Source organism: Homalodisca vitripennis, chromosome 4 (assembly GCF_021130785.1).
Source record: "Homalodisca vitripennis isolate AUS2020 chromosome 4, UT_GWSS_2.1, whole genome shotgun sequence".
NCBI classification, from domain to species: Eukaryota; Metazoa; Arthropoda; class Insecta; order Hemiptera; family Cicadellidae; genus Homalodisca; species Homalodisca vitripennis.
The window spans coordinates 107,379,203-107,404,865 of NC_060210.1; the positions used below are offsets into that span (position 1 = coordinate 107,379,203).

At 36.3% G+C, this 25,663-nt stretch overlaps 1 protein-coding gene across 2 annotated transcripts in view; it reads left to right on the plus strand.

The window, feature by feature from the left end:
* LOC124359924 overlaps positions 1 to 25,663 on the plus strand; it is a 53,980-nt gene that overhangs the window by 20,162 nt on the left and 8,155 nt on the right. For both annotated transcript variants that reach the window (XM_046813062.1, XM_046813061.1), the window contains exons 2-3: positions 21,662 to 21,808; positions 24,334 to 24,556. In XM_046813062.1, coding sequence (XP_046669018.1) covers positions 21,662 to 21,808; positions 24,334 to 24,556 — 370 coding nt within the window. The remainder of the gene's footprint in view (positions 1 to 21,661; positions 21,809 to 24,333; positions 24,557 to 25,663) is intronic.

Genomic DNA, 25,663 nt, shown 5'->3' on the forward strand with positions numbered 1-25,663 from the left:
AAAAAAGACCACGTTTTTCATGGATTTCTGTGATTAAATTCCAACCTTTAATAATGTATGCAGGATTTCATCCTGATGTAGGAATGAGACTTTAGTAATGGGATTGCAAACTGTGTAACAGAAAATGTTCTCTTGAAAGAATAAGACAGATGTATATGTCAAACGCTGCTAGCAGTAACTACAGTATGTTTTATGTAACTTAAGCGTTATCTGACGTGTCGCATGCGAACACCTGTTGTAGGCGTTTAAGCTTCTAATTCTTGTCAGAACTACAGCTGTTTGTGGGATCTACGTCTACTGCAGGTGAGGCGGCATTTCAGTAATCAGTACTTTGTAACGGTTACTTTTCTCCAGTATCTGTAACGGTTACTGAGAAATAAAACATACTGATGACAGATACTTTGTATCTAATACTCCATATGGTTACAAGATACGTATATTTTCTCGTATTGATTACTTTACTAGTCCTGAAGTACCATATCTTCACTGATACCGAATACTGAAATATTAAATTGAGGCTGACAAATACAAAATAAATACCGCGATCATAACGCTCCAACTGCAAAATATTGCTACTTCACAATCTAAATCCCTTATCAACCCCGGTGTCAGTGTGATATTCTTGAATTAGTTATTGAGTACCTAATAAATATATGTTTTAAAAGAAAATTAATCCGTTTATATAATACATTGAATTAAAAGTGTCTGGTTATGTAAACTATGATTAGATATTTTATGCTTTTAATTCAAATTCAAATAATGAGTAATACAAAACTGTGTTCATGTACCGAAAATGCACCAAAGAAATTTAAATTTCTTATAAAATAGAATTTTATGTTCATAACCTTAAAGAATGCCCAGTGTAACAGCCCATTTAACTCTATTCAAAGAAGCAGAAGTTCAAACTTATCGTACAATTCATTAATTACATCTCAAAACGTATCAACTTTCTAATAACAATAAATTATGTTTAGACATGTTTTACATAATTGCGTTGTACTTTTGAATACTATTAATTACATCAAAGCATTTACAAAACTGTGTGTTTGATACTGATTTAAAGTATGCAGTATTTATAGCCAGTATTCGTACTCAGTATCGCCGAGTAACGGTTACAGGTTCGTACTGGTTTAGCTCATCTCTAGTATACTAACTCGAGTCTGTGACGACACCTCTCAGCTCATTGACTTTCGGAAGGATGTGGTCAGTGGTGTGCCACTGGGCGGGATTCAGGAAGTGAGCATTCCTGAGTGTTACGTCATCACAGCAGAGATCGATATTCTGTGCTAATCACATCGCCATTGAGTCAATACTGTCAGATTACAGTATAACAATAGCGCTGTGTAATACCGATATGGCTATCAGTGCTGTACAATTACAGTGACAATGGTGTACATGCACAGCACGGTATAGACGTTTGTATTCAGGAGGATAGAGAATATAATGAATAATTTCGCAATCGTCTCGGAAACTTTCATATTTAACTCGATTCAAAAATAATACATGGTCTCTAAACGTTCTGACAAGTGTACGTTTGAAGTTTTCAGACACATGCACAGTTTACCTTAGACATTGAAATAGATGTAATGTATGACTGACTATCACTTGAGTTTACCTATTCACACCCATCGAAACATTGCCAACTCATGAAATACTATAACTTGTATTTCGGCCTCGCTTTACAGAGCCTTAGTACTTTCAGACGGATATGGCTCTGCAAGGTGAGGCCGACATATTTAAATAATTTCATTGTGTGAGCAATATTTCGTTGCTAGAAAATTTAAATTATAGTATAACCAGTGGCGAATATAGAAAATTATTTCAGGAGGGGGGAAGGTGATTCACTTGGTGATTTAGGAAGTATAAAATAGCTTCAAAAAATAGAAGCTTGGGAATCTTTGTACTCGAAGTTTTTGAGTTTTAAGACCTTATAAACGTGTTCTAGCTAACAACAAACTACTGAGTGCAATTTTCATATATGTCTCAAAATTTGAGACCCTTGAGATCTCTGAGGGAGCCCCCCATATATATATATGGCATGGCATTAACACCCGTCGCAAAAAACTTAAGAACTAAAAAAGCACCCAATTCATGTTTTAAATCTTCGGAACATATAGGAGTTAAATAGTATGTTTTGCCTATTAGTGTAGATGAGTACAATAAAATTTGGTTTATATCGTAAGTCAAAATCAACATTTCTTTTGTTATAATAATCTATATTTATTAAAATAGACGTTATAATTTTTGGAGGCGTATCAGGTAGTAGGCCTGCAAAGGCGGCTCTATTACTATTCTACAACAAATGTTAAATACCTTACTCTGAATATAGCCTACACCACAATACTAACCAATCAATATAATAAATCAATTTGTAATTGTTGTCCTAACCACAATTTGTACTTTATTGTACAGTTAAGATGTTAGTTGTATATTGGTATCACACACAAGGCTAACTTAGACCATTGACAATACTTAAATATGCAACATGATTTATACACTATGGACTGTCACGTTCATTGTGCAACGATTTTATTTAACAACAATACATATTCGTTCAATGTTTTACATCCACCCGATATGTATTACAAGATGTTCAAATCAGATGGCCGTCTACTAGATTGTCAAAATGACAAAGTTTGGCTCTGAAATCCAATCAATTCTCGATATTGAATTAATTTATTTTTACTATAGTAGGGCATTAATCAGACATTAACAGGATTTAAAAACATTACAGAAGCTGCGCAAGACTGTTTAATTTACACTATTATTCTATCTAAATAAGAGACCCCATTGTAGTGACTATAGCAAGTTTGGCAAGACATCAATGTAATAAAAATATAGGCTTTAACTTTATTACTGCCAAAATATATAAACATATAAAATATGATATGACAAAATTTTTTATAAGATGGGTCCTTATTGGAAGCAAACAAATAACCCCTTTCTAGGTCACTGGCATTTAGCAGTACAACATGTGCGGTGGAGGCGGTGGGGGTGGCGCCAGCTGGGGGTGGTGCGGGCGGTGCGACCAAGAGACGCACTTCCACCCTCATGCTTATTTGGTACTGACCACTAATATTGCTATTATTTCAAGGATAAATAAATAATAAACCTACCTTCATGGTCACCCATAAGACCAATTTAATACTGTTCGTAACGTCCAGCCGAACCCCATGGAGTGACATGCAACATATTCGAACTCCATTTTGCCGATGTAGAAATAAAGCGTCATGCAAACTTAATTTATAGTTTTTATGTTTCACCTTTAACTTGGACTTTTAGATCCCAAAGAGTTCCTCCTCGGACCAAAAGGAATCTATGTACCAGGTTTCAATTCTGTAGGACCTTTCTATCAGGAGCAACCACACAAATGTAGATTGACGACGTCACGATTTTAAGAAGAACCTGTCGTAACAGATATTGTATTTTTAGGTGTAGGGTAGGTGTTGAAGTATTCTATTGTAACTTTTCTTGCGTAGAATTTAAGGGGACTTGAACACTCCATATAAACCCATGTTAAATTAGGTACTTTTGTGTCCCATTATCTTAGAAAGTAATAAAGATACCAACCAGATATTATTATCACTTCCTATGTGGTCCTATACAAAGCTACTGATCTATTTTTATGAAGTTATAACTCTGTTTGGCCAAGTTATGATTTTTTTTATCTAGCGAGTTCAAAATAATCCTGAAATATAGACTATTTTTCAGTAAAATGAGGCCTAATAAGTCAATACTTTTTATAATTGTTTCTTTGTAGATCAGTAGCATCATAGATAAGTACTAAACATCCTGTAAAAATTTCAGCTTGTTATCTTTAGTACTTTCAGAGAAAACGGGTCATTTGTGTGAAAAATCAAAATTTTCGGGAAAACGCAAAAAACCAAAAAATTTAGATAAAAAGTATATTTTTCAAAATACTTGAGCTCTAAAACCCTCCAGGAACATAATGTTCATCATTCTCCTCTTCCTCTCCAAGAGCTCTCCTTCTTTTCTTCACTTGACTTTCCTTGGTCATCACTACTACCTAATTTCTTCTCAGAAGAACTGGGTGGCACTACAACTTTTGGAGTAGTAGGCCGAGGCCTAACTGTTGAGTCTTCATCTGGTGAAACTGAAGGTAACCTTTTATATAACCTATTACCTTTATTGGTCCGTTTTTTAAAGATTCCTTTAGGTCTAGTCATTATATTATCAAAGATCACTTTGAAATAAAAGTCTATAAACACTGAGTCAACTTCCAATAATAACAAAATATTGTCAGAACAACAAAGTTGCTAGGTTACAAACAATTGACAATAACAAAACAAGCAGACATCTGTCAAAACTGCTAAGGTCATAGAGAAACAAAACCTAAGAGTAAGTAAATAATAAATCAGTAAAATCAGCACTATAAGAAAGCTCAACACTGGATACAGCCGTCAATGGCGTTGCAGAGGCAACTTCAAAAATTTATTTGAAGCATTTAGAAATTTTTGTGAGTGATAATATTAATATCATTGTATTCCGAAAATGTCAAACTACAATAAAAAAAAATAAAAAAATATATGTTAAAAATAATTTTTTTTTGTCCAAGTCCCCTTAAAGAGACATTTGTTTTAATAGTAGAAAAATGTAATGATATCTTACAATGTAGTAGTGTACATTTCTTTGTGAGCCGATCTTCTAAAGTGTATTTTCACGTCATGGAAAAATATAATTGATTACATAAGCTAACCTGCAATATTTAAAAAATAGAATATATTAGTAGCTATGGTATGCATTGTTTAATTTTTATAGATATATTCGTATGAGATGTTAAATAATACTTATCATTGGTTTGCTAAAATTTCGTTCTTTCTGTGTACGATACATTTTAGTTTATTACTTATTTTAGTTCGTGTTCTTTTTTATGTAAATGACTCATATAATGTTATGCCATTCACAATTGAGTTGATTTTTTCCAAGAAGAAGCCGGCTGTGATAGATACCAGTGATAAGCAAGTACAGGAATATGGTGTGACGGTACAGACTAGAACACTCCTTGAGGTTACATATGACACTCCTTATCTCTTAATTAATTAAACATGGCAAAAGCTATTAGTCATATTTAACTGTATTGCTTCAGTTCACCTAAGCATTCAACCTTTAGGCCCTACAATGAACGGTGATGTGGAGGTATTAAAGGATTCCTTAGTGCTGAAATCAGTGGTTTGGTTGCAATGATTACCGGGTGACCTAAATCTCCTCGTCCTAGCGATTACCCAGAAGAGTCACCTCATCAAGCCAAAGAGATTGAATTATGAATAATTATTAAACATGTATATTAAATATTGTGCAATGGATTTGTGCGTTGGACCTGATATGTTTATCTGCTAACAAATCTTGTTCCCATTTTTAATCAAATATATTTAAATACTGTATAAGTTACCGCATATGAAAATATATTTACTAAGAAATTAATACTAACACATTTCTTGCCACATGACACTTTCATACTTTTTTCATTTAGTTGCGTTTTATAATACGGTTTAAATAATAAAAGTCTACACACCAAAAGTCATCAAAAATATTGTACATGTCAAAATCTCATATGAATGTAGTCAGTTTATCTGCAAATGTATTTAATGTACTAATTTCGCGTTGCCATCATGATTACTTATAAGACCAATTTAAAAATATTGGCTAACGCTCAGTCAAATCCCGTGGAGTGACATGCACCACCATCGAACTCGGTGTTGTTTATTCAGAAATGAAGCTTCATGCAAACGTTCAATTGTATAGCTAAATTCGTTTTCGAGATATCTTTCGGACAGAAGACTTACGTATGTACAGACATACAGAAATAATCTAGAGATAAGCTTTGCTAACGCTCTAAAATTATTACGCGTTATTATTGCTTTGTAATGCAAGCCCCTATGTGTTCGGCAAGTTGGTTTAAAATCGATGACATATTTTTTGCTCGAGAAACAGTCATGAAAGCGAACTAATATAAACGTTTTAATAAAATTGTTTATATAAGTGTTTATGTCTGGTATGACGTGTCTTTTGTCAGTATATAGGGTTACAATCGGACTAAAACTAGGATATTCTCTTATGTGTTACTGGATCCTCCCATCCAGTAAGACAATAAAGAGGGAGGAGCCCGTTTTATACCTCCCTCCACAGGATCCACCCACTGGCATACAAACGAGACGGGTGCCACTTTATTTGCAGTTGACACACTGATCAATGTGAAGGCCTTTACCATTAACTCTTTCTTCTCTAAACAAGTCATGGGCTCGAGATAACGAGTACGCCGTTTTCAAGAAAAAACACAACAAAAACCGTTTTATTATTCATTCGATATGAAATATTATTTTTAATTTTCAAGTAATATTTTAATTTCACATATAGAAGCCAATAGTAATGATGAGATTCCAAATATTCCGTTCTGAAGTTGGATATTTCATAAGGATATATCACTTTTATTGAGATCGATATTCAGAAATATTGGAATTGTATAATGTTGGGTGTTGGAAATTATCTGGTCTAATTTGTTTATACATTTTTGGCACGTTTTTATGCAGGTGCAAAATAACATGAGTGTATTGTTCTTCTTTCGCAATTCTTTATATAGTGGTTTTCTTACCTAGTTAAAAAATGAATATTAATTAAACTAATACAACGATGAGCAATGGAAGAGTTACCGCACAAACGGACGGAACGACGGCTGTCCTTTTACCTTTTGATCCCAAAATAAATAGTTTTTTCTTGGGCCAAGATGAACGAAGTGTAAATTTTCTAGAACATTTCTATCAACAGTTGTCACACAGACAAAGAGACAGACACACGGTCTTTGGTTTGCTCTTTAGACATCAAAACCAATGAGATTCTACCTTGAACCAAGGGGAGCCTATGTGCCGAGTTTCAAGGCACTAGAATCTTTCTATAAAGAGTTATGGCTCATACAGATATACGGATGTACAATGTCACGATTTGAAGAAGGTCCTGTCAGATACTTATTAATGTTTGTATAAATGTTGAGTAAGTGTTTGAAAATATCAAAAATTAAATATTATGTAACGCTAATTTTGAGAAAGTTTAAATTTGATTTACACTTCTGATCTCATATTGGCGTGATATAATTTGATGGGAAATGTTCATGGTTTAAATGATGCGTAGTTTGTTGTATATAATGAGTATTAACTGTATTTCACATGAGTGTTTATTAGAAATCTAATGAGTGTTCAAGAGATCTAACAAATTTACAACCGACGGTGAGGAACAGCTGTTCGTTGTTATCTGGGTCACTTTAGGGCGTCTCCAGTAAAATAACGACCAATGTCCGGGTGACGCCCTCACCTTCCTTGTTAAGCTCTTTTAGACGATTAGTAGTTTACTTTACAATCTCTAAATATATGGCGAGACTGTAAAGTCCTTGAAGCTTGTCCAGGCTGCGTCACAATCAGCTGAAAACTCACAATCTGGAGGTTCACAATCAGCTCGAAGCTTACAATCAGCTGGAAGCTAACAATCAGCTGGACATTCACAATCAGTTGAAAGCTTACAATCAGCTAGAAGCTTACAATCAGCTGGAGGCTCACAATCAGCTGGAGGCTCACAATCAGCTGGAAGGTCACAATCAGCTGGAAGCTCACAATAAGCTGGAAGCTCGCAGATACTCAACAGTTCGCTGCCAAATTTAAAATGAATCACAAGGATCTAATAGACGATTACTAAAAATTTGTTTTTCTGTATGGAAAATTTTAAAGGTGAGTGAAGAAAAGCACATTAGTAAATTATAATACTAGTAAGCTTTAAAATACATTTTATTCGTGAACTCTGCTCCCTACCCCTTCATTTAAACACTCATATAGTCCAGACAGTAATACATGCTGCAACATTCCTTTAGTATAATAATTAAACTTTTACAATAATTAAACCAAAAATTCTAATCACATTAAGACATGATTTCAATAATTTAAATACTTAAGCACTTTTACTCATTATAAAACTTTCATTAATGAGTTTCCTCATGCTTGGCTTCTTTAGCTAGCAGTTACAAATAGAGTGAACTATTAATATCAACCATTACCCATGAACCTCTGCACGGTTATTTAATATTATGTAATCTCATTATATTGATAAGCTTGGTAACTAACTAACTTCCACAGTTGAGTTATATAAGGTAGATAGATTAAAAGTGTCACACCTATTTAGAATTAAACAAAGAGGTACAACTATACACAAACGTTACATCTTGTCTTGAATATTACACATTAAGAACAACGGTTTTAGTACTCGAGTTCTGTATTGTGTTTTAGGATTAATAGATTCTCATTTATGTAATTTACCGTTCTTAAAAAGGTACATTTAATAATGCGTTTGTTAATGTGAATTACGGACCAGATTTTATTTTGTTTTGGAACACATATAGTTTTTATTATTATAGCTAAACCAGTTCAAAGTGACTTTCATTGATAATGTAGCACACAATCCATCGGAATGGACAGGAAACGTATACAATATATTCCATGAATCTCCAAAGAAAATAATATTGGGTAGTCAGATCAATGACTTGGCCCAATACCTGGAAAGTAGCCGGTGAGGACATGAACGTTGGTTAAGTACGTAGCACGGCGGTTAAACCCATGAAGAGTAGCTTCATTCTTCACCATCCTCGTCAGTCTGTGGAAGAAGTCCTTCAGTATATCTGAGTAAAAGATTTCGGTGATGGGTTTATTTGTCACTCTATTACTCTAATCACAAAAACATTAAGTCTTGAACTTTCACGAGTGTGATTAATGTCGGGTGTGTTTTCAACAACAAAAAATACTGTACAAATCTTACAGTGCGTATATACAAAATCACTAAAGGTTATGTTTCTAACAAAATATTCGTCTTCATCAAATTGATAATTTTGATGCAATAGTTCTTACAACTCTATAATAGAGATGCACGCACTGTGATTTGTATTTTATGTGTATTTAATAATTTGCATATTATCTTTACATGGTATATATTATGAAATATACAGTGTCACAAAATAAATTATGTATTTGGCTAAATTTACGTTTCATAAATCTATACCAGACATGGTACAAAATTCGACTTTTCCAAATTGGGCATTTTACATTTACCGAATCCGTTTGTACATATTTTAATTCGTAACAATTTGCTTTAAATCTCATCGTTGTAATTTTACATCATATAGGCTACGGGATTTATTAAGGATATATCTACATTGGACATGAAATTAATAACAAAATACGTTTTTCTCATTTGAAATATTAGATTTTAGAATGTCGTCAACTAAAAAAAAAGGTAAACTCCAAAGTAAATATAACGATGAATGGAATGTCAAGAGAAATAGAAGATACGAAAATGCGGCAACTAATTTCCGAATGAAGAAGTTTATTAGATTCGAAACATCTACATCTACTGGATGTGTAAAAACGTTTCAAGTGTCCATACAATATAACATTTATATCTATCAAACAATAAACACGCATTTTCTCAATTCATAGTTCTTCGTGTTGTTCTAATAACCCAGGTGCCAATAATTTGTACGTCTTATTATTTTTTGACAGTATAAAATTGTGTTTTTTAGATATATACCTTTTGAATACTATTTTGAAAAATACTGGACGTTTAAATAAGCTACAATTTTTGTTCGATACATTTGGCAAGCTAAATTCTAGTGCTGTCCCTAAAATAAATCGAAAGGTAGGAATTTACAAACAAAAATTCATCCAAACAAACTATGCAATTTAACGTTTATTTATACGATACTTCATGTATATTTGAATCCTAGAAATAATTCGCTACGATACCATACAAAATTTACGAAACATTCTGTATAAAACATATCTCCTTTTATATTAATCATACTCTAAAAACATATTCAACATGATCATAAAACTAAATTCAAAATATTTTGATGGTTGGTATGTAAAATAACGTCGCTTTCAAACGAGTCTCCAATTGTTCGCAGTTACAAAGTAAGGTGTAAATTATATTACCAGTGATTCGCTTAACCCTTATATTGATTATTCTTTTATATGGATTGGAAATTGCTACGTAACAGATTTTCAAGATGATGGTTAAGTAGTCTTTAAAATATGATATAAATGTTTTCAGAACGATATTTATCAAATGTCTTTATAATTACACCATCTTCAAAATATTTTTATAATTTAATTTTTAAAGTTCCAATTACTACTACTGGGAATTAAGACCTCTCCTATTCTATATTTCTTAATATTCACGCATTACATGTGGTATATTGTGGTAAAGAAGGAATCAGATACAGTCTTATACACAGTTTTCACACAAGACGCAACAGAGAGCTAGTAGGCAGTTGTGAGAGCTGGCAGGCAGTTAGTCCAAGACCTTGAGAGACAGCAGAGCGTGTCTGTGACAGACCAGTTCACATGTGGTGGGATTGTGCCAGCCGATTCACAACATGATCACCTCAATGGCGGCATAGCTGGCAGGCAGTTGTGAGAGCTGGCAGGCAGTTGTGAGGGTTGGCAGGCAGTTGTGAGAGTTGGCAGGCAGTTAGTCCAAGACCTTGAGAGACAGCAGAGCGTGTCTGTGACAGACCAGTTCACATGTGGTGGGATTGTGCCAGCCGATTCACAACACGATCACCTCAATGGCGGCGGCATAGCTGGCAGGCAGTTGTGAGAGCTGGCAGGCAGTTGTGAGAGGTTGGCAGGCAGTTGTGAGAGTTGGCAGGCAGTTAGTCCAAGACCTTGAGAGACAGCAGAGCGTGTCTGTGACAGACCAGTTCACATGTGGTGGGATTGTGCCAGCCGATTCACAACACGATCACCTCAATGGCGGCATAGCTGGCAGGCAGTTGTGAGAGTTGGCAGGCAGTTAGTCCAAGACCTTGAGAGACAGCAGAGCGTGTCTGTGACAGACCAGTTCACATGTGGTGGGATTGTGCCAGCCGATTCACAACACGATCACCTCAATGGCGGCATATCTGGCAGGCAGTTGTGAGAGTTGGCAGGCAGTTAGTCCAAGACCTTGAGAGACAGCAGAGCGTGTCTGTGACAGACCAGTTCTCATGTGGTGTGATTGTGCCAGCCGATTCACAACACGATCACCTCAATGGCGGCATAGCTGGCAGGCAGTTGTGAGAGTTGGCAGGCAGTTAGTCCCAAGACCTTGAGAGACAGCAGAGCGTGTCTGTGACAGACCAGTTCTCAGATTGTGCCAGCCGATTGTGGTGGGAGTGCCAGCCGATTACACGATCGCTCAATGGCGGCATAACTGGCAGGCAGTTGTGAGGGTTGGCAGGCAGTTAGTCCAAGACCTTGAGAGACAGCAGAGCGTGTCTGTGACAGGCCAGTTCACATGTGGTGGGCCTGTGCCAGCCGATTCACAACATGATCACCTCAATGGCGGCATGAGATTCATGCAACGTTTCGCGCTTTTTATAATGAAATGAACAAGGTTTGATATGAAGCATATGTTAGATCGTGAAATTCCTTTCCCCTTAACGCAAATGTTATGAGAAAATTTGAGAAGTTATAAACAACGGTACTTTCCATATTTCTTATTGTCCCCAAAGCTATAACTTTGCATAACAAACTTTAAAGTAATTCGAGAATGGACGCCGAGTTTCCTTGTATTAGTACAATAATTAGTACAAAAATGGTGAGATTCCGGAGAGAATTGATTAATGAGTAGCCCACGTGGTAGCATTAAAGATTTTTTTGGTTTGGCTTTGGCACGTTTTCTTGTAATCTAGGAATAAGTATTCCAAAACTCTGATTTTAACATACTACTTTGTATGAATCATTTTGATGAAACAAGCTGAATATTAAGTTAATTAGTAAATTTGAAAAAAAAATGTACAACACAATCTAATCAACACAATATGTGAGTTTTACTAATAATTTGTTTGAAGTACAAAAAAGTAATCCCATTGGAACTTTTGAGCTCGTTCAGGAGAGCCCTATTTTTCTTTTTTACTCTATGCACTAGAGTCGGACGTATTTCGAATCCAAAAAAGGCACATCTAGATTGTAGGAGCGTTCGATTGATGCAAGAAACCGTATACAAACTTAAAGATTTGAATACTGTACTTAAAATTGCGGTAAAATTACGAAATTCTGCCATTAATATAGGAAATATCTACGAACAGAAATATTGTATTTTATGAATCTAGGTCATTTACTCTAAAACTATTGCATTATAAATTTCTTTGAATTTAGAAAAGTACAAATGTAAACGACTATGTGAAGAGGTAAACAAAACTGTGTTCTATTCTAAAACCTTTACAGGCTAAGTAAAACCAAACTTGTTCATAAAACAAGTGTAGAGTAATATTACCACTAATTAGAGTCTCTTTTAAAAAAGCATAACTGTTTAGTAGGTATATTTATTTTCTGGAATTTTAAACTGTGGTGGTATTTGTTTTAATGTTTATGGCCGTTGTTTTGAATGATAACACCAGAGTCAAACTTGGCTGCAAGTGAGCCAGTATTATCTATTTGGGTACGTATGGAGTGGCCGTGTTTGCTAACTAAACCATCAACTACACTAATTGCATAATTCAAGTAGGGCACTTAACACCACCTTTATCATTGTAACACCACATTACACGACATTCAAACTTGGCTGCAAGTGGGCCACTATTGTCTGTTTGGGTACGTATGAAGTGGCCGTGTTTGCTAACTAAACCATCAACTACACTAATTGCATAATACAGGTAGGGCACTTAACACCACCTTTATCATTGTAACACCACATTACACGACATTCAAACTTGGCTGCAAGTGGGCCACTATTGTCTGTTTGGGTACGTATGAAGTGGCCGTGTTTGCTAACTAAGCTATCAACTACACTAATTGCATAATACAGGTAGGGCACACTTAACACCACCTTTATCATTGTAACACCACATTACACACGACATTCAAACTTGGCTGCAATTGGGCCACTATTGTCTGTTTGGGTACGTATGAAGTGGCCGTGTTTGCTAACTAAGCTATCAACTACACTAATTGCATAATACAGGTAGGGCACTTAACACCACCTTTATCATTGTAACACCACATACACGACATTCAAACTTGGCTGCCAAGTGGGCCACTATTGTCTGTTTTGGGTACGTATGAAGTGGCCGTGATTTGCTAACTAAAGCTATCAAGTACACTAATTGAATAATACAGGTAGGGCACTTAACACCACCTTTATCATTGTAACACCACATTACACGACATTCAAAACTTGGCTCCAAGTGGGCCACTATTGTCTGTTTGGGTACGTATGAAGTGGCCGTGTTTGCTAACTAAGCTATCAACTACACTAATTGCATAATACAGGTAGGGCACTTAACACCACCTTTATCATTGTAACACTCCATTACAACGACATTCAAACTTGGCTGCCAGTGGGCCAATTATTGTCTGTTTGGGTACGTATGAAGTGGCCGTGATTGCTAACTAAACCATCAACTACACTAATTGCATAATACAGGTAGGGCACTTAACACCACCTTTATCATTGTAACACCACATTACACGACATTCAAACTTGGCTCCAAGTGGGCCACTATTGTCTGTTTGGGTACGTATGAAGTGGCCCTTGTTTGCTAAACTAAGCTATCAACTACACTAATTGCATAATACAGGTAGGGCACTTAACACCACCTTTATCATTTGTAACACTCCATTACACGATTATTCAAACTTGGCTGCCAGTGGGCCACTATTGTCTGTTTGGGTACGTATGAAGTGGCCGTGATTGCTAACTAAACCATCAACTACACTAATTGCATAATACAGGTAGGGCACTTAACACCACCTTTATCATTGTAACACCACATTACACGACATTCAAACTTGCTGCCAGTGGGCCACTATTGTCTGTTTGGGTACGTATGAAGTGGCCGTGATTGCTAACTAAACCATCAACTACACACTAATTGCATAATACAGGTAGGGCACTTAACACCACCTTTATCATTGTAACACCACATTACACGACATTCAAACTTGGCTCCAAGTGGGCCACTATTGTCTGTTTGGGGTACGTATGAAGTGGCCGTGTTTGCTAACTAAGCATCAAGTACACTAATTGCATAATACAGGTAGGGCACTTAACACCACCTTTATCATTGTAACACCACATTACACGACATTAAAACTTGCCTGCAAGTGGGCCACTATTGTCTGTTTGGGTACGTATGAAGTGGCCGTGTTTGCTAACTAAACCATCAACTACACTAATAATTGCATAATTCAAGGTAGGGCACTTAACACCACCTTTATCATTGTAACACTACATTACACGACATTCAAACTTGCCTGCCAAGTGGGCCACTATTGCCTGTTTGGGTACGTATGAAGTGGCCGTGTTTGCTAACTAAACCATCAACTACACTAATTGCATAATACAGGTAGGGCACTTAACACCACCTTTATCATTGTAACACCACATTACACGACATTCAAACTTGGCTCCAAGTGGGCCACTATTGTCTGTTTTGGGTACGTATGAAGTGGCCGTGTTTGCTAACTAAGCTATCAACTACACTAATTGCATAATACAGGTAGGGCACTTAACACCACCTTTATCATTGTAACACTCCATTACACGACATTCAAACTTGGCTGCCAGTGGCCACTATTGTCTGTTTGGGTACGTATGAAGTGGCCGTGCATTGCTAACTAAACCATCAACTACACTAATTGCATAATACAGGTAGGGCACTTAACACCACCTTTATCATTGTAACACCACATTACACGACATTCAAACTTGGCTCCAAGTGGGCCACTATTGTCTGTTTGGGTACGTATGAAGTGGCCGTGTTTGCTAACTAAGCTATCAACTACACTAATTGCATAATACACGTAGGGCACTTAACACCACCTTTATCATTGTAACACCACATTACGCGACATTCAAACTTGGCTGCAATTGGGCCACTATTGTCTGTTTGGGTACGTATGAAGTGGCCGTGTTTGCTAACTAAGCTATCAACTACACTAATTGCATAATAACAGGTAGGGCACTTAACACCACCTTTATCATTGTAAACACTCCATTACACGACATTCAAACTTGGCTGCCAGTGGGCCACTATTGTCTGTTTTGGGGTACGTATGAAGTGGCCGTGTTTGCTAACTAAGCCTATCAAGTACACTAATTGCATAATACAGGTAGGGCACTTAAACACCACCTTTATCATTGTAACACCACATTACACGACATTCAAACTTGGCTCCAAGTGGGCCACTATTGTCTGTTTGGGTACGTATGAAGTGGCCGTGTTTGCTAACTAAGCTATCAACTACACTAATTGCATAATACAGGTAGGGCACTTAACACCACCTTTATCATTGTAACACTCCCATTACACGACATTTCAAACTTGGCTGCCAGTGGGCCACTATTGTTTGTTTGGGTAACGTATGAAGTGGCCGTGATTGCTAACTAAACCATCAACTACACTAATTGCATAATACAGGTAGGGCACTTAACACCACCTTTATCATTGTAACACCACATTACACGACATTCAAACTTGGCTCCAAGTGGGCCACTATTGTCTGTTTTGGGTACGTATGAAGTTGGCCGTGTTTGCTAACTAAGCTATCAACTACACTAATTGCTTAATACAGGTAGGGGCACTTAACACCACCTTTATCATTGTAACACCACATTACACGACATTCAAACTTGGCTGCAATTGGGCCACTATTGTCTGTTTGGGTACGTATGAAGTGGCCGTGTTTGCTAACTAAGCTATCCAAGTTACACTAATTGCATAATACAGGTAGGGCACTTAACACCACTTTTATCATTGATAAGGCATGGGATGACTCTTTGCATGTGAACACGTGTTTCATCGGCTCTTACTTTTATGTCTAATTTCACGTACTTTTTTCGTCACAGTATTTATTTAAAGTTATATAAGTTTTTTAAAGCATTTCTTCCACTTCGTTTTAGTGTAATAGTTGCGGGTAAAACTGGCCGAAGAGTTTTATTATTATTGTATAAAAAAGATTTTATTTTTCGGTCGCCACCGCATCTGAGGTCGGGATCGAAGGGCAAACCCGTTCCCTTATCTACAACTGATAAGAGTAAACCTACCTTCCAGCGCTCATTATCAGCGTCCATCAGCGATAACTTCGACCGGATCCACAACAATGGCAAGCTCTGATAAAAAACACGGGAGTCTCGATTCGGTATCTGTGGAGAGAGTTGCGTCAATTCTTATCTAATCGAGCGCGGGTGTAATCACTGAGCTTGTTCAGCGCCTCGGAGACAAAATAAAGGACATTGTGGAGGTAGCGGTACGAGCTGCGTTAGCTACCTTCCAAGAAGAGTTGAAGAGGCTGCATGACGAGTTGGTCACCGTGACAGCAAGAGTAGGCGAGCTGGAGGATCGAGTGCTGGACAAGACGGACGATCTTGAACAATATCAAGGCGGGATAACCTGAGAATCTTTGGCATACAGGAGACCAAAGGGCGAAGTCACGGACAAGCTGGTAGTCTGAGTTGTGTCGGGAGAAGCTGGGAGTGGAGTTGTCGATGCGGCGATTCACTCGGAGTCATCGCAATCGGTCAACAGTCCAGGCAAAACAGTGATAGGGAAGCAGCTGCCTCGCCTATTATTGTGAGGTTTACCACCTACCGGCAGCGCCAGCAAGTGTATGCTTCGAAGAAGAAGTTAAAGGGCTCAGGAGTTACCATCCGCGAAGATCTGACCGCACGCAGGATGGAGGTGTTCCGGGCGGCAGTAGCTCAGCACGGGGCCGAGGAACACTTGGGACGCTGGATGGTCGTGTTCTGTGGGTTGATCGGGGCGTGCAGGAAAGGTGTTGGTACTCGGCTGGCGGACCTGGCATCGAACTCAACAGGCACCAAGTAAATCGTTTGTTGTATCTATCAAGTTATTTTAGTTTTCATTTCTTTGTTTCCTTTATTACTTTTTGGTTCATAAAATTATTAACGACATAAATATGGCTGCAACCTTATTTTTTTTTTTTTTTTAAGAATATGAGTATAATTTAATTTTACATATACACATTTTATTTATTCCAAATAAACTTTAAAAAGGAATATCATAATATAACATTTCGTTTAATAATACAAATAAATTTCTGTAACATGCTACAATTACATAATCAGTCTATATTATATGTTTAGTTCCAATATTATTTTATTAATATAAATTTTTATTTTGTTATTAAATAGTACTTCTACTAATTGAAATAGTCTAAGTATTCCGTTTATCTAACACACGTAACTTCATAAAATCGTATAATAATTGTTATTTATATTAGGCTATTTTATCCAAGTTTACAGTAAAATAATATTTTTGCAATAGATTTCCACCATTTACTATGTTCTGTTTTACTAGAATAATAACAATATTGTATTTATATAATATATTTATTTCATAAATATGACTTTTATTTCGTTACACAATATTATTGCTTTAAACATTCAGAACAAATAATTTTTATACAAAACTATAATATTTTCTATTAAATCTCACATAACAATCAATAGTCACTAATTGCATATACAAGTTTGTAGGTAAATTGTAAATAATATTAGGTACTTATATCTAATGGTTAGTTATTGATTTTTTTATATTGTGAGTTTCATTTTTTTTAAGTAAGTGGAAGTCAACTGTGGTGTATTTATTTATACTACTATTTTAGCATTATTGATATGGCACTTTTGTTTATTTTAGTTGATTAGATTGTATTTTATTGAGCTGCAATGGATCTATGTTGTTTTACTGTATGTTACTTATGTGGTCATATATAGCCCTTTTTTTCGAATAATGTTAGCTTTTTAAGTTTTGTAAATTAAAACTACACGGTGAAGTTGGAAATGTTGTGTGGTGTGTTGCATGAAAGGGTTGTCTGCAGTGACGCAGCCAAACGGTCTGTCGGTCGCGGCCCGCGGGGCCTCGCGGCGTGTTGTGGTGCTGGCGTCTGACGGTGCTGCCGTGTAGCCAGCGCGTGCTTCCGTCAGCCCTCCCAGATCTTCTCTGCACAATCTCTCACTCCTTTCTCAAACTTCTTAAAGGCAGCTCATGTCAATGCAACAATCTCTTTATGGCCACATTGATGAATTTCGTTCCATGTTTCAACCATCCTCCTGTTGACATTATTCTAATTTCAGAAAACCTGGCTGAAACCTCACTTAAGTGACAGAAGTGTCCGCTTCAGGTTTTAACCTGTACAGAAATGATCGCCTGCACAAAGGTGGCTGGCGGGGTAGCTGTGTACGTCAGGTCACACTTCCTTGTCTCTGTACCTGCTATCATCCGATACATCCAGAGATGGACGGCCAGAATACATGTTTCTGGACGTCTGTGTTAATTGGAACACCACATTAATTGCTGTTTGTTACAGAGCTCCTCACCTGGGCTACATGGCTGAGTTTGAACATGATCTTCTGGGTTTTTTGGCTCACTACAGTCATGTTATTGGTGATGGGAGATTTTAATACTGATTTACTTGGACCAATTACTTATGACCAAACTTTTTTAAACTAATAGTTTTACTCGTGTAACACCACACTTCCTCTGCAAGCCACTCACCACACTTGAGACTGCCGACACCTGGCTTGATATCATTGCTGTCTGTGACCAAACCCTGGTTGCGCACCACGGGCAACTTCCTGCTCCTGGCCCTTTCCAAACATGACCTTATTTTTCTTGCTATAAACTAAGAACTGCCTCCCAAGATCGAACCAAAAGTTATGTTTTATACAGGTAGAAACTACAAAAATATCAATCTTTATTCCCTGCTTATCGAATGCTTCTATAACTCCATGGCTGAGGTCACATCGGCTGATAATGTGGACATTATGGTAATCAAAAATTTAATTCATTAATAGAATTGGCCTTCTTGATAAACACGCTCCATTTTGTTTCATAAAAAGAGTAACTAAACAGCCTGCCCCATGGATCTCATTGTAATTTATTCGACACCTTCAGAAGCAAAGAGATAGAGCTTTCCTTAAGGCTAAGCGATCCAAGTTACGTGATGACTGGGCTGTATATAAAAAATTAAGGAACAATGGTGCAACAACAAATTAGAAATGCCAATATCAGGTTTTACTTACTCTTCCTGTCTAAAAAACAATCTAGCAGAATTTTATGGTCAAAACTTGAAAGATCTTGCAAGTTGGCAAGCACTAACACTTACTCCCCCGGTTTTTCCCTTAATCTCGATGATTTTCAACAAGCTTCTTTGTTGAGATTCCTGTTGATCAGTCTGGGCTCAGGAGTATGTCACCGAGCTCGAAGGTGGTGCTACTTTTGATAAACCTGAGTTTTCAGTTCTCTTTCACTCCGGTAACAGAGACAGATGTGTTAAAGTCTATTATAAGGATGTCCAGTAACGCAGTCGGGGCCCGATGGCATTCCTATAAGGTTAATAAAAGATACTCTTCCAGTTAACTCTTCAACTAACACTGCTATTTTCAATAAATCTTCCTCTGGCTACTTCAATGTTCCCATTGACATGGAAGATCCTGCTTTAGTTAGCCCACTTCAGAAAATGTTCCTCTCAAAAATCCTTCACAATTCAGGCCAATAAGTATACTTCCTGCTTTATAATAAGTGTTTGGAGCGGATTGTTTTCATCACAATTTTCAATATACCTTGAAAGTAATAACATTTTATCAAATTTTCAAATCTGGTTTTCGCTCCAACCACAGCAACTACTAATGCACTTCTAAAAATATTTGATGATACACGCCTTGGAAATTGATAAGAGTCAGGTAACCATTTTAACCCTTTTCGACTTTTCAAAGGCCTTTTGACTGTGTCTATTATCCCCTTCCTCCTCATCAAACTTAGGAAGGATGGTTTCTCTGATGGTAGTGTCAAGTGGGTTGAGTCTTATCTTTCGGGACGAACGCCAGTGTGTCAGGTCGGGTGAGAAGCAGTCCGAGATGGAGACCAGTCACTCGTGGAGTTCCGCAGGGTTCAGTCCTGGGGCCACTTTTATTCACTGTAACATCAATGACATTTACTACTCAATTACTCAATTCCAATTTTCACTTATATGCAGATGACTTACAAATTTACCGCCCACTTTTCTATAAGGGACATACAAACTTGTGTGACTCTCATGAATTCCGATATTGACGCTGTTACTCACTGGACTTGGAAACATGGACTAAAATTAAACGTAGACAAAACTCAGTGGATTATGATAGGTCATTCAAAGCTTGTTCGTAAAATTGACTTTACTACGGCTCCCAAATTAAAACTAAATGACCAAGATCTAGAATATTCTGAGAAAGTAAAGAATCTAGGACTTATTATTGACAAACACTATAAGATGGACTGAACAGGCCTTCTTTGATATGTAATAGGGCTTTGCCGGTGTTCACAGCCTCAAGCGGCTGGCTTCATATCTACCACACCAGGTTAAAATAATGCTGATAAAGACTCTGTACTGCCCACTTCAACTACTGTGACATAGTCATTAATGACATGACTGTGGAGCTTTCAAAATAAACTCCAGCGTGCTCAGAACTTTTGCATTAGGTTCATATTTTTAATCTCAGACGTGATGATCACGTAACGCCCTTCTTCAAAACATTATCCTATATTTAAAATTACAAGATCTTCGAGACTATCACTCACTCTCAATTCTGTTGCACGCTCTTTTAAATACAAATTGTCCCAGTTATCTTTCAAACAACTTTCAATTTATGTCTGAAATAAGTGAACGAAGTACAAGGAGGGGTACATCCTTATTATCTATACCAATTCATCGAACAACTACCTTTAGTAAGTCGTTTACAGTTTTTCTGCCTGCCGATTGTGGAATGCCTTACCTATAAACATCAGAGCCATTGATAAGCGCGCTCGCTTTGGGGCGGAGGTCAGGGCCTTGATGCTGGGGGCTCAGGGGGTATAGCGGTTGGCCGGCTTTGGAATGTGTTACTTAAGGCAACTGAATGCAAGTTGAATGAATGCATGCGTGTATGTCTTATTATAGTTTTGTAAATATTTATAAAGTTACATTAATTATAGATGTTGTTTTTTTATTATTTTAAAGCTAAGATTCTTTTAATGTGTAAGGTAATAAATAGATTTATTTTTAGTTATACATGTATATGTATGTTTAGTTTAATTTTTTACGAGGTTTAAGTGGTAGAGAGGACTTTAAAGTCCTAACTTCGCCTCTAATAAAGACATTTTTTCATTTCATTTCATTTCATCATTGTAACACCACATTACACGACATTCAAACTTGGCTGCAATTGGGCCAACTATTGTCTGTTTTGGGTACGTATGAAGTGGCCGTGTTTGCTAACTAAGCTATCAACTACACTAATTGCACAATACACGTAGGGCACTGAACACTACTTTAATCATTGTAACACCACATTACACGTTAGTAAAATTTGCCTGCAAGTGATGATTAATGTTACATTTTGATACTAGATGTGGTTTTATATATTATATCAGAATATAGAAAGCATTATAACAGATGGACAGTATTGTAACAAATGGCATGCTTTATCATGTATGTGAGTGACTACAATAAGGTTTGTTATGTTACAGATGATGTGGCAATATCTGCCATAATACTCTCGGTATCCTCAACACTACTGTACCTTCATCATTGTGTTACCATGATAGGTTAGCGTTGCCTGCAAATAGTACTAATGGCCTGTTGTGTTACAGATGACGTGGCTCTGTCTCCTAGCTGTGCTGTCAGCTACACACATCGTACATGGAATAATGAACACTACTTCCATCGTTTCGTTACCAGACATTACGGTTTATCCTTGTCTACAACTAAACCACAGGGAACCTACTCTGGAACGAAGTGTAAGTATTGGATTTAATTTAGTTTTTTATACTGGTTCCATGGTAAGTATTCAAAATTTTGTTCCTTTAGTAATAATGTGATGTAAATTATGTAGGTCTACTTGTTTTTTTACATCGTGTATCCTAGTAGAAGGTAGGCATTTCACTAAAAACTGTTGAAGGATGGTTTGGTTTAGTTTTTGATAAGGCTAATGTGCTAGGCTAAAAACTCCTTATTGCAGACGTTGACGTGCCTGATAAAGAAGATCCCTGACGGAGCCGGGCCCCGGCAACCTCTCTCACACGCTAAACGTCTCACTTCAAACTTTGACCATATAAGATTATACACCTATATTAATTCGCAAACAATTACTGATTTGGTTGTATTCACCCATGTATTCGAAAAAAGAAAAATGTTTTCCTGTTATTGTGGATTACCTAATGGCCAACAATATGCAGAAAAAAACGCGGGTTTCTGTTTAAAATTTAGGCTTTCTCCACTTTAACTCATCATTATTCCAAGACTAATGACAGTAAAAAATTCCTATACAGCATTTTTCAAATGTCTCTTGAAGAACGACATACCAAAATTGACAGATCTAAGTTAATAATTAAAGGTGTAATTTTTTAACCCTTACGAAATCGGTTATTATTTTTAGAATTGAAAATAATGTACGTACTAGTCGTGAGTACTAATAAGGGTTCGTAATAATTCCATTATATACCATCGGCCATCGCACAAGTAGAAGTTATAAAGAGATTTAGGTGGTTACAACGTTTGAATAGTATCTACTTCCTGGGCCGGGAGTAGAGTCTGTGTCTACAGGCGACAGTTGTGGTGGGGCGTCTACCAGAGCACGTAGATATTTGTAGCTCTGGTTCAACTGTATAGATAAATAAGAGTCACTAATCTGGAGTAAAGTCGTTTGGGGACCCAGTGTAATGTGTTGTTTGTACAGATGGCCATCTAGATTTATCCGGTAAGAACCATATGTTAAACCTTTTTTATTTTATGTTAAGACGCTATTTAGATTTTTAATGTTGTTATTGGTTATTCAAAAAATATTTCAAACGTGTTTACTTCATTGTAAAAATATTCAAATTACATAAGTCACGCATTACAAAAAAAACGCTGAAAATGTTTGTGTTTTATTCATATTTTTAATATGAAGTACATCTCCAATAATTTGAAAATCAAAAGTAAGGTTGCAAAAGTGTTTGAAAATGTTCTCATAGTAAAACTCAGGTTGTTTCATTACATAGCTAATTTTCATTAATTCATTATAGCTACTACTTTTTTGATAACTAATACTATTGTTTCATGTGCTATTATTGTATTCTTTTATAAGTACAAGGTAGAATTATGCCATACCAAGTGTAGTAGCAACAGGCTTTTGAAATCTATAGCTAATCTCATTTTTGAGATGTCCTAGGGGCTGAGAGACACACAGACAGTCATAGAAAAAAGAAGTTGACACAAAAATGACACATCATGGGACTCATTCTTGTAGAAATCAAGTTTCATGCATAAGTAAAGTCTATATAAGACTTTCTCAACGTATCTTGCAATATGATGCATTTCGCTCATTAAATTGGGTTCCATATCAGTGTTTAAATCATTTAAATTTACCCATCAAGTCACCATGAAATGATGCCACATGTTTGAACCTCTTATGGGTGTATTGAGTTGGTTAGTTGGTTTACAAATTTATTTATTATTCTATTTTATTGTTGCCATCACGGTTACCCATAAAACCAATGTAAAAATATTTGTTAATCTTCAGCCAAATCCCATGGATCGACTGGCACCATCATCGAACTCAGTATTCCTCTTTACAACAAAGCTTCATGCACAATTTTAAGTCTATAGGTCAGTTCTTTTTCAAGATGTCGTGCAGACAGAGAGAAACAAAATTTTTCCAGTGCCCCGAGTGATAGGCTTTGCTAAAGCTCAGCCAACTAGAAAGATAATCGCTTAAAAGAATTCTTCGTATATAATCAATGCTAAAATTTAAAATTCCCTTTGAGAGGGAAAAATTTGAAAAAATGATGATTACCTCACCGTCCTACTTAGCACCTATTTTTTGAAGGGTTTTAATAAATTACTGTGTAAAGGAAACAGTGTTCCAGTAAGTAAAACTTAAATCCAAATAATTATTTTATATCTTTTGTTATAATAGTAAATAATTCCATTGTTACACTTAAAAAGTTAAGGGCTATTCTAGAAAACTAATCAGTTAGGTTTTCTTGTTTTGTTATATGTTAAATAATAAAATATACTTCTTGTAATAGTTTATGATAGTAAACATATTTCATTTTCTGATTATTAAATGTCATTCACTAATAGCATTGAAGCTTAATAAAATGGTACTTGCTTCATTGTTATTATGGACTTTTTGGTACATTAATATTTATTACATAGAAATGTAGAAGAATAAAATAATTAAATATTCATGTAAATATATATATATATATATATATATATATATATATATATATATATATATATATATATGTGTATTAGCATTTGTAAAAATATTTTACAGATGTTGGGAGTTTGGTACGTGATCGAGATAATTCATCACAGAGATGACCCAAGGAGCAGAGGTCTCCAAATATCAGATGCCTGCCCAAGACTGAACCTGATCAACGACTTTAAAGATATTGTCAAGCTAATCTGGTACGAGAAGGCAGGTGACATCCACTACACTTTTAAAATGACTGATCCAGAAAATGGTGGCTGGTGGATGGTTTGGAGAAGACAAGAAGGTAAGCTTATACACAACTGGAATTACAGTGATTTAGTCACAAGTTGTAGACATCATTGGTTGAGGTTGGTTAATTTCACTATTAAATTTACATTTCATGAATTAGAAACAACAATATAGTTGTGTTTAACTGACATAAAGTTTAGTTTATCATAAATGTACTTACTATTAAAATATCATTGCATCTTTTTTCCCAACTATTTAAAGTAAGATTAGCAAAGTGTAAATATAAAACAGTCCTTCAGGGTCAGTCAGAAGAAGTATGTGTACGAGGGTGGTTTTATAAGTTTGGTAAAAATAGAATAAAATATTGTTTCAAATTCAAATTGTTAAAAAATTTTGATAACATAGACCTTTTGAATGGTAAAAGGCTAAAACTCACTTTCATTTATCGACAAAGTCTCTTTGCAAGGCTTATACACTTGGTCCAGCGAGTTTCAAATTTTCCACCCATCGGCAAAGTAGACTTTGTTAAACTCTGCAAAATAGTCTGTCACAGCGGTGAACACTTCCTCATTTGATGAAAATTTCTTCCCACCAAGCCAAATTTTTAAGTTTGGGAATAAGAAAAAGTCACTCGGGCCTAGTCTGGTGAAGAGGGTGGGTAAGGAACCAATTCGAATCCCAAGTCGAGCATATTTGCCACTGCGATAGCTACTGTGTGGGCTATTGGGAGTATTGTCCTGGTGAAACAGCACCTTTTTCTGTGCCAATCTTGGATGTTTTTCAATGAGTTCCAGTTTCAAACGATCCAGTAGAGCAACATAATAGGGCCTAGTTATGGATCTGCATTTTTCCAAATAATCTATCAGGATTATACACTGGAAATTCCAAGAGAGAGTGGCCATCACTTTTCCAGCTGGCAAAAGAGTCTTCTCCTTCTGTGGTGCACTCTCCCTACTCTTTGTCCATTGTTTCGACTATTGTTTGGTTTCTGGAGTGTAATAGTGGATCCAAGTTTCATCCAAGTTATGAATCTGTACAAAAAGTCCTGTGGATTTTGCCTGTAAAGTGTAAGATTCTGAGTAGAAGTGTTGTTTTGTTTCCGTTTGTGGTACAAAATGAGGTGCGGCACCCATCGCACACAAAGCTTCTTCAAAGCCAGTTT